This window comes from Ambystoma mexicanum, chromosome 2q (assembly GCF_040938575.1).
Source record: "Ambystoma mexicanum isolate Mex_15411 chromosome 2q, UKY_AmexF1_1, whole genome shotgun sequence".
Lineage (NCBI taxonomy): Eukaryota > Metazoa > Chordata > Amphibia > Caudata > Ambystomatidae > Ambystoma > Ambystoma mexicanum.
Window position 1 is genome coordinate 1,279,467,427 of NC_090924.1, and position 14,873 is coordinate 1,279,482,299.

The 14,873-nt window shown below is 46.4% G+C and overlaps 1 protein-coding gene across 4 annotated transcripts in view; it reads left to right on the forward strand.

Moving 5' to 3' along the window:
- Nucleotides 1–14,873, forward strand: part of LOC138570097 (intraflagellar transport protein 70A) — a 694,742-nt gene that overhangs the window by 445,105 nt on the left and 234,764 nt on the right. For all 4 annotated transcript variants that reach the window (XM_069648698.1, XM_069648696.1, XM_069648699.1 and 1 more), the window contains one exon: nucleotides 2,588–2,740. In XM_069648698.1, the coding sequence (XP_069504799.1) occupies nucleotides 2,588–2,740 (153 nt within the window). The remainder of the gene's footprint in view (nucleotides 1–2,587; nucleotides 2,741–14,873) is intronic.

The window sequence follows — 14,873 nt, forward strand, 5'->3', positions numbered from 1 at the left end:
TAGAGCAGAATTCGGACTGGTTTCTAAAATCGCATCAGCAATGCTGAAATGTTTTTCAGTTTATTTGAAAATCACATTTTTGGAACCAAAAATGCTCTATTGATATTTAAATGATTTGTGTGAAACAAAGACGTCCTCTTTGGTCAAAGGATATACAAAGGAGGATGACATTTCTTTGGACAAAATCAGATATAATAGTAAACAAGAAATCAGTTTATGATTGGGGAGATTAAAATGCAGGTTCAAATGTGGGACTGCAGTGATAATTATAATGTACCCCCAAACTAAGCAGTTCTGTTATGAATACGTAAACTCTTCTCCTTGGTATGGAATAGTTCAACTATATATCACAATGTTTCCGAACACACATATGCTAAATACTTTATGCGCTCTTGTATTAACTTATTGGGTACCAGGGCAATTCAAGATGGGCGATATGGTATATCGAGACATTTGAGATTATGCAAGCAATGCATTAATCCAGTATATATAGAAAACTGATTATTTTAAGTGTAAGGCATTGCAGCAGTTTTGTGCAACATGGACTATGGCTGACAACTGAAAGCATTTGGAGATTGATTATGTATGGCAGACAAATCTCCTTGATTTTGGCTTCTGGTTAAAGTGATTCCAAGAACAGTTCTGAAGTATATATTTGTACAAAGTAAGGTTGATGTAAACTGTATACGGAAATTTTAAAAAATAGTGACTTTCTCTATTTTTCAATCCTCAGAGTTGCAGTAATGTTAATAGTTTATAGATCATCTGTTTCATACTACTCCTTCCCGTCCCCTTTCCTCCTTGCTGGCTGTACTTATTTAATGTAATTTAATGTGTTGTAGTCCAAAATACAGGATTTTTCACATACAATATAATCACATAATCAATAAGTAGGCCTAATAGAAAGCAATAACAGACAATATATACTAAAAAAGAGAACAAAATCTGAAACGCCCCCAAACATTCACTGAGTTATAGTTGCATCTTTGCTTCATAAAACAGTTATATATAAAAAATTATTACCTAAAATCCTTACTCAGCTAAGTTCATTCAAATCCTTCCAACTCCGATAAAGTGCGATGTGTAGCCCAGTATTTTTCGTTCTGAGACTCTAGCTCCAAATTTGTGAGCCCTTAATTGCATCGTAATGATGAACATATTTCCCCAACTCAATCATATACAAGTATCCCAGCTTAAGCTTTCAGTAAGAAAATGTCTAGGGCTTTCCAGCTTGCTCCTAAGATTGTAAAGGGACAATAGATTTGCTCCAAGGGCAAGCAAAATCTAACCACCACAATCCTCAACCCCACGAGTCAATTAGTCTGACACAGCAATATAAATCTACGAACTTTAGCTGAGGGACAGATTAACAAATATTTACGAGGAGTTAAAAATGTGTGGTATCGTAAGGTAATGTTTATTTGTAAAGCGCCTATACACAAGGCAGGTGTTTCAGAGCGCTCAAGGAGGAAGGGAACAAGGAGAAAAAACAAGTTATTCAGAGCCCTTGAATTTCTGCACGAAACACATCTGCACATGCAGTGTAAGTGCACATAATACAATCAACAGTGTAGATAACAGCAAATAAGTCTGACGACAATTCTGCAGTTTTTCCAAGTGCATTGAGGCGCCACCGTACAAGGAAGGGAGACAGGGAAGATAGACTATCTTCAAGGCATGGTATGTTTAGATCGTGCAAGTGCACAGACAGTACAGGAGGGGGGGCAAATGCATGGGGGCAGGGAGGAGTCCAAGTGCGCCCAGTCAGAAACTGGGTTAAGTGCTGAGAGATGCCACTTTCACGAGTTATTGACCAAGTGCATTAGCGATGAGGCAAGTGCAGGACCGGAGACAAGTGCGAGAGGACTGGTGAGGATGCCAGGGACCTGTGAGACTCTGAGGTACGCCTGGCGGCCAGTCAGCAGACTGAGTGGAAAAGGCGGGAGAGAGGCATAGAGCAGAGAGAGAGGTTAGCAGGGTAGAGTGAGAAGGAAAAGGTGAAACAGAATGTCTTAAGGAGTTTCCGGAACTTAAGGAGATCAGGCTCAAGACGGAGGGCGGCTATTCCAGAGAGAGGCCCCTGATGAGGATTAAGATCTCCCTCCAAATCTCTGCTTGGAGAACTGGGTCGCAGAAGGTTGGAGGTAGATGAGCAGAGGGCTCGGGAAGGACAGTATTTAGGTAGGCATTGTTGAAGATGGGTAGGCCCCATGCCCCAGAAAGCCTTGTGGACAATGCAGATGGTCCTGAACTTGATCCTTACAGCCAGGGCGAGCGAGTGAAGGCATTTCAACGCCAGAGAGATACAGTCCCTGGGCTTGAGGCCAGGGATAAGCCTTGCGGTTCTGTTTTGTGCATATTATGTGCCTATTCTCTGCTATATCTACATATGATCTTAATTTCATAAGTCTAGCATAATTATTTTTCTACTTATGGATGAACGGGGACTATAGACTCTGAGTTCTTTAGTCAGTACATGGATAACCTTTTTAAAAACTTTATTTTGCTGTGCACCATAATGGATCTACATGACGTGGTATTCAAAAATACAAGCACACAACAGAAATATTAATTCTTTTCTTTGCAGGAACTTGACCCAGTTACTCTTCATAATCAAGCTTTGATGAACATGGACTCCAAACCTACAGAAGGATTTGAGAAACTGCAGTTTTTGTTGCAACAGAATCCATTTCCTCCAGAAACTTTTGGCAATCTGTTGCTTCTTTACTGCAAATACGAGGTATGTTTCCCCCAATGCTGGCATTTGAGTGAACTTTCTACTCTAATCAAATAAAATTCATTTTGGTGAAACAAACTATAATACTTAAATTGATCGATTCCTCACACATCTCAGTATTTTCAGTGTAACATACATGGTAGGAGATCAATTGATATTGTGGTTGTCTGAGAGAAATTGCTATATGTTATGCACAAGGAAGTTATATTTGGTTTATAAATTCCCATCACATGCTCATTTCTTAATTTTAATTGCATATATACTGTAAAACAGTGGCAATGGCGTGACACCGACCTAATACGTTAACAGTTCTTGTAAAGTAGACCTATGTAAGTGGTTTGCTTGGTTAACAAAAGGGTATTAATGGTCACAGCCGATAAGGGTGGGTCATCCTACTTTGCCTGTTTTTCATGGCATCACAAATTACCATCAAAAACTACAACATTCTTTCAGTTGCCACAGGAACAAATGGCAAAATGTCTTCATTTGAAACACTGCCTTAAGAAGCATTGAAGCAAAATTGATTACTGTATGCTTCTCTCAGTCCACCCATCCTAATTGTTGTTTGTGTTCCCTCTGATCTAGTAGGCAGTGAAATAGGAACAGCGGAGAGGAGTCTTTTTTTGTTTTTTGTTATGGCATGAATGGTTGACCCGGGATATTTGGGTATTGTTTGTGATCAGGTAAGGGCATCGCTTAAGGAATGGGGGGCAGAGGTAAAACCCCCAAGTTTGTGGACTTGGCCCACTCTTCATACTCATTGGTTGCCCTTCTTCCAACACTCTGTACCATGCTTTTATGGCTCCAGCATTCCTCCACATCGGGTTCCTGAAAGGGGGAGGTGGCTAAATTGACTGGATGTAGATTTAGTGCGTTGCGACTTTCTTTTAAAAAATGTTGTATTTAGCCGAAACAGTTAATACTGTGCCACATCTCAAATACAACAAGCAATTTTTGTTTTTTCTTTTTTCATTGCTTATAGTGCAAAGTTAGTTCAAGAACAGTGGATCGTTTTACAACAGGATTGTGCTAGAATTGGGCTTAACATTTTCTACAGTAATGCAGTACTGTTGGTGGAGGGAACAAGGGATTTTTATTTCTCCGGCAGGTATTTTTGAAAGAGCCACGTTTTTAGTGTTTTGCCAAACTGGAGGATGGTAGGGGCATTTCGAGACTCTACCTGGATTGAGTTTCAGATGGTCGGGCATGGCAGGAAAACGGCTGCTTGTGAGTCTTCTCTTTGTGGGTTAGCTTTGACTCTAACCTCTTAATAGTTTTGCCAATGTGAGTTGCGAGAGCCTCCAGACTTGTGGAGTTTAGCCGGCAAGTATGTTGGTGTTCCATTTGACACTGCTTTGTAGCTGATAATGTAGTTTTGAATATGATCCTGGCAGTGAGGGAAAGGCGGTGAAGCGTGCCTAGTGTTGGAGAGATGCGGTCGAATTTGCTAGCACCTGTAATGAGGCGGGCTGCAGAGTGGTGTGTTGTTTTGAGGAGGCCAGGTATGCGGCTGGAAGCCCGGTAAGGAGGGCATTCCCCCATTGATGTTATAACGAGGGCTTCGACCACCATACAGAATTCGTTTGGTGAAATGAATGGTCTGATTTGGCAGTGTGTGTGGATCTGTACCCATGCGGTTTGTGCCTTTTTGGCTATGTGCTTTTGGAAGGGAAGGCTATTGTCAACATTGAAGCCCAGGGATTTGGCTGCGTTTCAGAGCTGAGGGGTGAATCCTTCCAGGCACATTTCATCCAGCCATTGTTGCTCGAGTTGTTTGATGTGGGGACAGATGGGGACACATTAGGTCTTATTAGAGCTCCATTTAAGGTAAGCGTTTGGCATCGATGTTCGGATAGTAGCCGAACATGGGTTTACTTTTACATACATTCTTCCAGTATCTGTGGACAATTGATCCCCATCCACTTCTCTCTCTGTGTATCATGTAATTTATACTTTGTAGCACTGTTCTCTTGATAGTTTACTTTCCCTTCCCAAACTTGACTGGCGCTGGGATGTGTTTGGTTACTCCCTTGGTAGCTGTGGTTATCTTTACACAATTCTCTGCTACTGGGACGAGTATGAATGGTCCCTTGGCAATCTTTATTAACTTCACTCCCTTCTCAGGTACTGGGACGAGTAGCAATGGTCGCTTGTTAATCTTCATTCACTTCGTGCCACTTCCCCCACCTGGTTTCCTGCCTTTCTGTTTCCTTTGTCATACAGGATAAGTGTCACTGGTTTTTCCCAAGGGGTCAGGTTTGCCCGTCTGACATAACCTGCATGGACTTCTTCCTTCTTCCTTCTTCCTTGCGCAGCTCTGCAGAGCCATTCCTGGTACAGTCTCTGCATTGTTCACAGACCGCTCTGTCCACCATGTTGGGGTCACGCCACCTCCTAGAGGCCTGCTTTGGATGTTCGGTTTGGCCTTCTGCTTCCCGACCGACTGTCTTATTGGTCTGCATCTCCCGCTCCACCACAGGCAGCCTTGCATTTGCTGACTGCTTTCTCAGCTCTCATTCGAATCTCCCAGGCTCCAGGGACGAGATGGATATCCATTGGTCCTTCCTTAGTTTTTGTGAGGAAGTGTTGGGCCCTCCCCAGCGTAGGCTCATGGTGCTTTGTCTCTTTCCAGGGTGCATTTGTCATGCTTTGATTTATCTTCTTCGTCTCAGTGTGGTTGGCTGCCAACCGCTGATTATTCTTCATGGTTCTTCCATCCTTCATCTTCACAGCAGGAGTGGTTGATGCAGGTTGATTACTGATAAAATGACAGAAGCAAATAGTGACTGGTTTGGAAGGAATGTTTTGATTCTTGGATGTTATGGCTACCTCTTCAAGAGAGGTTATAGGGAGTTCCTGGACAGAATGGGAGTCTCTGCCCCCAAAGGGGGAGTCCCTACCTGTGAGGTCCCACTGATTGCCACCCATAGGGGGATTATTGCGTAGCGGGCTGACCTCCCTAGCCTTGCAGGAAAGGACTCTCCTGTAGGGAGAAGTGACGAGATCCATTGAGTCGTCACAGTTATCAGTACTGGGAGCCCTCTCCCAGTACACTGGCATCTGTTTATCTTGTGGTTGTACCCCTTACTCTCTGCAAAGTGCTGCTAGGGGTCCTTAGGGTCCCCTTTTCTATGCCATTTTGTGTGTACTGTGTAGCACCCGTGACTACCAGTGCAGAGATTGTCATCCCCTTTTATAACAGATTTTCTTTTCCTTTGCAGCAGAAGCCATCTTCCATGGTGTGAGGTGATGACACTCTGTGTCCCCTTTGTTCTCCAGCATGGGGTCTGGCATGGATTCATATGCTCATGAATATTCCCTGTTGTCAGGCTGGGAATACTCGGTAAAAAACATTCACTTTAAAACTGTATTTTTCCTCTAAACCAATCACTGTCCACTGGGTCATACTGTCCCCATCCAATGGCAGTCATCTCTCTAAGCCCCACCCCTGGTGCTCATCTCCAGATTTTTACTGCATGCTTCAGTTTTGGGAGTCCTCAAGTTGCTCTCCAAGTTAATTTCATGTTTTTTCGTAACATTTTTGAAAAATGTAGTATTCGATTGATTTTTGCTTCGTCTTTGACGAAGGATGGAGAACGGCAGCAGAGCTCCGCTACTGGCGAAGATCTTTATCCACTGTCAGATCATCAAAGTTTTGAAAAGGCCCACCTTGGGGCCTACTTCGCGCCCTTTCAGCATGGCTGAGGAGAAGGAAGGCAGCAGCCTCTTCAAACTCTGCGCGAAGTGTGGTTTAAGAAACGTCTTCGTAGAAGTTTGACACCATAAATGCTTGTACTGCCTGCATCCGGACCACGATGAGGAAAACCAAGAAAGACAGATACAGCAGACTGTCGGCATGGTTCAAGTCAAGCAAGGCCCCCGGACAGGGTCAAGCCTCATCCAGGACCGGCCGGTCTGGGGAGGAGGTTGAGATTCTTTTCAGGATGCCCCGAGTGCGAGAGTCCAAGAGAAGCCAGGAGAAGCCAAGCTCTGTGATGCTAGATCCTTCGAGGATGCCCCGCATGCTGTCGTCCAAGAGAATGCCAAGTTCCATGACGCTAGCGCTGCTCGGTTCGCCGCTGATGCAGGTCCCGAGTCGGGCAAAAGGCGTTCGCCAGCACACTCATCCTCCACTGTGAGCCTGCCAATGAAAGGAGCGTCTTCGAAGAGAAAGTCGCTAACACCGTACAAGCTCTGTGTGTCCGCGGATAGTCCGAGGGAAAAGTCCAGGGAGGACTTGTCAAAGCCAGTTAAGGTTTCAACCAAGGCCAAGTTAACGGAGTCAACGCCGGCACCATCGATGAAGGCAGCCACAAGCACTTTCTCTAAATCAACGACGTCCACCGCGGCTCTGAACTAGAGTGGGTCCAGGAACAAAGTGGCGGCTGCACAGCAGGTGTCCTTGCCCCCAGGGCGAGATACGGCTGAGGAAGCAGCAGAGAAGGAACCAGTGCCAGGGAGAAACCAGGCGGCCGCTCTGGCCCAACAGCCGTCCTGAGAGGGAAGTGGTCCCACCTGTGGAGCCTCCCAGGTATGCGGACCGGCAGGCTACTGAGGATAGACTGGAGCAGATCTACTTTAGTACCGATGAGGACAACGATCCTCATGAGGGGTGCTGCGCAGACCACAGAGGGGGAGGTCCTGAGGGAGGACCCCGGTGTGGAAGAAGATGCATTAGCCCGGATCCTACTCCATTGGCTCTGTTTACCCCTAGACTTAGGGATGTGTCTCTGGACATTTTATCCACCCTGCACACGCTGGTCACTGAAATCCAACTAAGGATGCCACCATCAGGGCCAGCACCTCCAGAACCTCCAAGGGTAAACTCTCCACTGCAGAAGAGAAAGTCCAGGGGTGCGGGGGGGGGGCGGGTCTTCGGCATCATCCGACCCTGCCTCCACCACCACCTCGTAACGACAAGACTCCTACTGGAGCACTGGATCCACACACGGACACAGGCACAGACACAGCTGCCATGGCTACTAGTACCGATGAGGACGACGATTTCATTGCAGTGGACGTGGAGACTCTGCACGCGGCCGATCCCCATAGGGCCTCCCCTCCGGACGAAGTTGGATCTTTTCATTCGGTCATCTCAAGATCCTTGGAACTGTTTCAGTTAGTCCCTGAGGAGATGAAGAAGGAAGGCTTCCTGTACTAACGACCCGAGTCGAGGAGGAAGACCATCATGTCCGTTCCCTTCCTGGACGACATCTGGGAAGAGGGCCTAGCCCTTATGAAGAATCCAAGTACAGCCCCGACGAAACAGGATTGATTGGAAAAGAAGTACAGGGTACCCGACTCAGCGCCCAGGTGCCTAAGATCTCAGCCCTCGCCGGATTCGGTGGTCTCGGCCGCAGCTAGGAAACGCTAGTTATCATCAGCAGCCATGGCACCAGGAGGGGAAGACGCTGGATGCAATGGGCAAGAGGATCATTTACACGTCAGCCTCTACCATCAAGGCAGCGAATGACCTAGCCATTTTGTCCCGTTATGACCGGGAGCTCTGGTAAAAGCTGGGCCCTATCCTGGACTTCATACCCGAAGATAAGAAGGTTGAGGCACTGGAACTCTCACGAAGGTGGAGTGGCCTCTGATCACGCCATCACAGTGGCGGTAGACATCGCAGACACACGTTTTACCCAGATGGGGAACAGGGTGTCTCTGCGCCGTCAAGGTTGGTTGAAGACTACAGGCTTCTGCTAGGACATTCGGACAAAGGTGCTGGATATGCCGTTCAACGGGGAACAACTCTTTGGAAAGGCAGTCGACGAATCTTTGCAGGCGATAAAGATCGACTCAGAGACAGCATGTGCCCTGGGAACTTTGCAGCAGCGATGATCCTCGTCCTTTTGCTCCTCCAGAGGAAAGCCTGGAAGATCTTCAAAAGGTTATAGTACCCCTTATAGGCAGCCCTCATGCCCTTCCACTCAAGAAGCGTACAGGGGGCACTCTCAGGGCAGCAGAGGTCAGCGGCAGCGCCGTCCGCAAGGCAGAACACCTTCCTCAAGCAGGCCTGAACTGGCCGTTGCTCTGGGCTCCCACTTACGCACTCCAGTGGGAGGTCGGCTGGCGAAGTTCATTAGCACGTGAGAAAAGATCACCACGGACAGATGGGCACTGGACGCTCTCGGACAGGGGCACAGCTTAGAATTCCAGTGCAAGTGTGGTGTAACCCTCTGATTCAGCGGCAAGAACTACACGGGCTGCAGCTTCAACAGGAGTTGCGGTCCATGTTACGGAAAGGGGCAATAGAGCCCGTCCCCCAGCGACTCCGGGGTTCCGGAGTGTATTCCAAATACTTTCTAGTTCGAAAGAAGACAGGTGGTTGGATGCAGATTCTGGGTCTACGTCGTCTCAACAAGTACATAAAGTCTCAAAGGTTCCGGATGGTCACGTTGCAGCACATGCTCGGCCAGCTGAAGCACAGAGATTTCCTGACGTCATTGGACCTGGAGGACGTCTACTTCCACATCCCCATTCACAAAAAGCACAGCCATTCGTAGTTCAGGGTCAGCACTAACAGTTCAAGGCTCTGCCTTTCGGCCTAAAGTCGGCCCGAGGGTGTTAACAAAGTGCCTGGCCCTGGTGGCGGCACATCTTCGTCTGCAGGGCATCCACATATATCCTTACCTGGACGACTGTCAGAAGTACTTGAGGTATGTACTATCATGAGTCCCACAGTACCTGAGGAGTTGTGAAGAAGATGCAGCTGGATTCTTTCATGGTGCAGCAGCGGTGGACACGCAGCAAAGGATTCTTCATGCTCCTATGTCTGTCTGCAGTTTTGGCACCTTTTCACGGGCTCCAAGGATGAACGTTTACCACCCGGTCAATCCGCCACGATTCTGCGGTCCTGCACTCTGTTGATGGGACTTTGAGGGGGGCTGATCTTGTCTCTGGAGGTCTAACTAGAGCTCAACATTCTGGTAGGATTCGTTCACGGGAAGACAATGCACTACAATATGGCCAGAGGTCCCAGGTTATTGGTGGTTTGGAGCCCAGGAAGGTCACAGCACGTCGTGGGATGACTCGTTTTGCAGGTCGTCTTATGGCTAGATGGTCTCACCAGCCAACAGGATGAAGTCATCCTCTTCGGAGTTCCTATGTCGATTAGAAACTGGATCAGGACAGCAGTGGTCTCTTCGCAGTTGCTGGAAGAGGCTGCAGGCGTCTCTAGTTGTCTTTTTCAGTTCTTCTATTCCAGTGGTCGACTTGACTTCCGCCTCAGGATGCTCGCCTTTTATTAGGATTTCACACTCATCCTCTGCAAACACACTGCAGTTTACAGAAAGGGGCGGGCGGCTGTCCAATCAGAACAGCCAGCCCCCCAGTGGGACCTGGTTCCTTTCAGGCACACCAGAAGACAAAGGATAGCTGCGTTTTGGGATCCTCCTATTTTTCCTGTCCTCACAGAAAACACTGAAGCCTCGGCGGGCTACACAACAGGTTCCCGCCGAAGACAAAACTCAAACCGGTACCTCCACCACCCAGGACGGCAGAAGAAGGGGACCAAGGAAGGCTATCCACATAAGAAATGGCGATAAAAGATAGAAGCCACCATTTTGGGTCAATTGTGACCCTTCTGTGCATAGCCGTAGCTGTGAAGACAGTTTTGTGAGCAAACATTGCACAAAAGTTAGTAGAACACGTCCACTGCCTTCAGCCATAACTGTATGCTTGTCACTGTAACAGAAATGTTACGGGAGCAGAGAGAAAGGGGATACAAGGTAACCCCTCAGCACTCCACATAGTGGGGGTGTTGCTGATCTTTCAAAAGGAAAAGCTAAGAAGGATAAAAAGTATCCCTCTAACCTCGAGAATAGTAGTTCTTAAGGAAAATAAAATATAAAAAGGAGAGTCCAAAGGGCTCCCAGCAATACTGCACAAAAGGTGTTGTGTGCTGCAAAAGTATGGAGGAAAGCAAGACTCGATAAAAAAAAATTGAAAACACGATGAACTGGGTTCCCATGGTCAGAGCAAAAAGAATGAATGAGGGGAAAGAGTCCCCTCATTTATGAGAACAAGAAAAAGGTCCTGAAGTCCAGCAAAAGATGCTGGGGGTCTCGCATGTTGAGGGGATCTGGCATAGAAATGATACATCTCCCTAACAGTTACTTTACAAAACCAATTGTAAATTGTATGGCATTTAAGCTCATTTTTCAAAAACATTTATGCTTTTAAATTCACCATCTTGACCCATTATTTTTGCAAATTTCTCATGGGGTGGAGAACCTCTCAAAACTCTCCATGGTTAGTTGGGGTTCCTTGCTATGTTCGGTCACTCACACACATTAATGGAAAGAATTTATTTATATCCCACCAATGAAACGATTCACCCTCCGCCACTGAGCATAAACACTGTAACCTCTAGATGCACCAATATTGATCAAATTCTGCTGACACCAATACATTAAACCCGTCCCTACAATTGCAGTTGTAATAGTTTAGCAAATATATTGCTTCCTAGATTGATTCCCTGATTTCAGTTTAACGTGAACATATGATTGGCACTATAATAATAGTTCCATCTTCCAAAGCTGTTAACTTTGTAAAAAGGAAGACACAATTTATTCCAACTTTAGTGGTATTTTTCACACAAATTACGTTACCAGAAAATACCAATTTCAAATGCCAGGAATAACTCTTTTAGGTAGCATAGGCATAATGATTAAATGAACTGTATTGTCATATCTATGTCTGAAATTGGAGAAGATTCACTGCAAAAAACATGTTTATTGCTTGCTATGATTTGAGAGCGGTGGTGAGAGTTTCAATACTTTGCATGTTTGAGCAGGAACACATTTATTTTGTAACAAGTGACACCACTTGATTCAAACTCATGATAGCTTGTCCCCTTGTTATCATTTAAGACAACATAAACTGTCCTTTAGGAGAAAGACATTAGTGTAGACTTAACTGTCACATTTGTCAGAACCCTGGTTAAAACAACTGTCCCTAATAGAAGAACACCCTGACACTGTCAGGAGTGCATGGCCCTAGTTTATAGGTGGTGCACGCCTATCTAATAAGGATAACGGGAGAAAAAGTGTTGGATAGGCAGGACTGATTATTAGATCCAATCTGAGTGACTAATTGGATGGAAAATTGCAACCTATGGATTTTATGTAAGTAATGTATTTAACCACAGGAATTAATTATTCCAAAAAAGAAAAGGTTGTGCTCAACTGGGTTAGTATGTAAAAAGTCCCATCTACTTGGGACACCTTAAAAGGCTCACTGCATGCAAGTTTGATTGTACTTATGCTGTATCCTCCATTATTTACTGGGATATCTAAATGATCATGAGACCCCTCATGACCAGTTGGTCGACCGGTTTCAATGGGGAAATGTAGTTTATGCCATCTTCTTCAGGACCAATTATTTTAAATGGTAATTCAAATTCCAGCATACATCTGTGTTTGACAGATACGGCAAGTCCATCTGTTCCCTGTAGGGAGACAAAGACGTGTGAAAAGCTGGGTGTAAATAACCCATAGCTTAATTCTGTATGCATTTAACAGATTATCAGCCACATTGTTAAATAATCCTATATTCTTTTATGTCTTATCATGGAAAGACATTACACTTCCTCATTTCTTTAAAATTGAGCACATTCCTTACAGCAAAAGGGAGTTGTGAAGGAGGGGGGTAACAAAAACAGGTGGCTGGAGAACTATGTGGGGATAACGTGCCCTATTTAAATGGACAGCTTGTATATTGTTCTCTTCTCTTTATGTAGCCTCAACTAACCATTCCCTTTAAGGTCTGTAACCTTACCCTGTTGTTGTAATTTTCCCTTGTTATCAGGCAAGCAGACTGTAGCCTTTTACTGGTGCTCTATGCCTGCTCCTGGATGGTCAAAGTGGTAAGTAAAGGGATTGCAAATGCGGTAGTCAGGGATACATCCTCCTCAATCTGTATTCTGCCTTTGAAACGGTCAAACATTCCACCCTCATAAATCGGCTGCGTGATACCCTTGGCATCGTGGACCGGACACTGGATTGGTTGGCCTCTTTCCTTTCTAATCAGCCCTCTCAAGTGCAACTGGGTCCTTTTCAGTTTTGGCGCTTTAGCGTAAGCAACCTAATCGCTAAAGCATTGGTACTGTAAATGTAAAAAAAATAAAAAGGTGAACAGGGAGTTCGGGAGCAGTGTATGGCGTTGGCATGGTAACTTGCCAATGCTTGGCTATGAAATGGCTGAAGCACCAGCCGGGCCTTGACCCTCTCACTCACGTCTGCAGACCAGCTGCTGTTGCCGGGGAGCTGTGCGTGCTACCAAAGTCGTAGCAAAATGACTGCAACTAAGTAGATGCGCATTAAATTTTCATTTGTATGCACCAATGCTTTTTGTCAGATGAACTCCTGTCAGACTATGTTTAAAGTCAGAGTGGAGTGATCTGTTGGCAGACAGACTGTGGAAGCCAGGCAAGTCTCTGATTTATGAGGCAGGCAAGCTTCCTTTGTTAGAATGCAGCGCGTCCTCCATGCTGGCCAAGTGTCATGATGCCTGCTCCCGGGGAGCCGGTTCAAGCTCTGCGTCCCCGAAAGCGGACATCCAGTCCCCAAGGAAGGACCCAGCAACCCCATATAGGGGCCCTTTGGACAGTGTCCTGGGCCTATGGCGCCAGGCTCATAAAAGACATCAGTCCTGGCGCCATAGGCGCCAGGCTCATTATGGGAGTGCTTGGGTGCACTTACCTGATGCAGACCATGCTGCAGGATCCCGGCCTCCTTGAGGCCTGAAAGGAACTACTTTACCTATGGGACAAATTTGCCATCCGGGCGCGGTCGGGGAAGGATACATACCTGATTGGAGGAAGGATACATACCTGGAACTTCTTCCAAGGCTATTTAAACCCCACCCAAACAGCCACACGTGCTTCGCGTTGTTCTGCATCTAGCAGCTGGACGCTCACCGTGTCTGCTCCTGCATCCTGACTTCTGCCACGCCTGCCAGCATCCTGGATCACCTGCAAAGGAAGAGAAGAAGAAAACAGAAGAAGGAAAAGTCCTTACCTGCTAAAACCGCATCCCGTCCTGAAAAGGAAGACTTTTATTTAAAAGCTCATTGCGTCGATCGCTGCAGCGCTGCATTCCACTCACCTTTACAGGGCGCCTCCATGTTCAGCAGCGATCATCCGGATTCGCAGTCACGCCCCAGCGCCTAGGGAGAAAAAGACCAGAACAAAAGGTGAGAGAGAGAAGGGAATAAGAAAAACTAAATCTCCATGTTAAGACTTACCTGTTGATTCATTCCCTCTCCATTTCGGGTCCGCGCCGCATCCTGGCATTTCCGGACCCCGGCCCCTAAGGGGAAAAAGAGACATCAGTGTTAATGAGCGAATGAAAAGACATTACCAAAAAAAAGCTCATTAAAGACTTACCTGATTTCTACAAGGATTTCACCTCTCATCTCGAGTCGGTGCCTGTTCCCCGGCATTCCGTACCCCGGCCCCTATGGGGAAAAAAGACACTAGCATTAGTACATTAATGCATGGACACAAGGGGAACCTCTTATCAAAAAACTTACCTGGAAGCCAAGCAAGTTTGGTTCTCACCAATCCGAAAATCCAGTGAAGTAACTGGATACCAACGCGCCCCTGCATCAGAAGCAGGATGGAGAGCACGTCCATCCAGACCCTAAGGTGAGACGCTTCGAGGAATCACAGAAGGGTTTCGAGGAGGGTGAGAGGGGAAAGTGGGAGGCCGATTGCATTACCCCGCAAACAGTTAATCCCCTATTTTCGCCTCCAGAAGGATACTTCTGCGAGCAAGACAAGCCAGATTTGGGGGCCTGGTCCAGTCCGTCTTCCGAACCCTGCGCATCACCTTAGAAGAGGTCACAGCAGCGTGAACCAGGCCAGCGCCTCCGTGGGAGTCAGGTGAGCGTTGCACCAAGTCTGAAACAGGCCTACAACAGTGATTTATTTGCCGTAGGGGAACTGGCTTCCTAGAAGCTGGCTGAGTCTGGCACTGAAGACCCGTAGACCTGCAGACACATGGCGAAGCTACATTTCAAGTTTTTTAAAATGGTAATATATATTTTCTTTTGCCTTTGCGTAGCTCAACCCTAAGTGCCTTCCTCTCTCTAGGCTCCAATGCCTTTGGCCCCTCTCCAGGTCTTTCTCTAT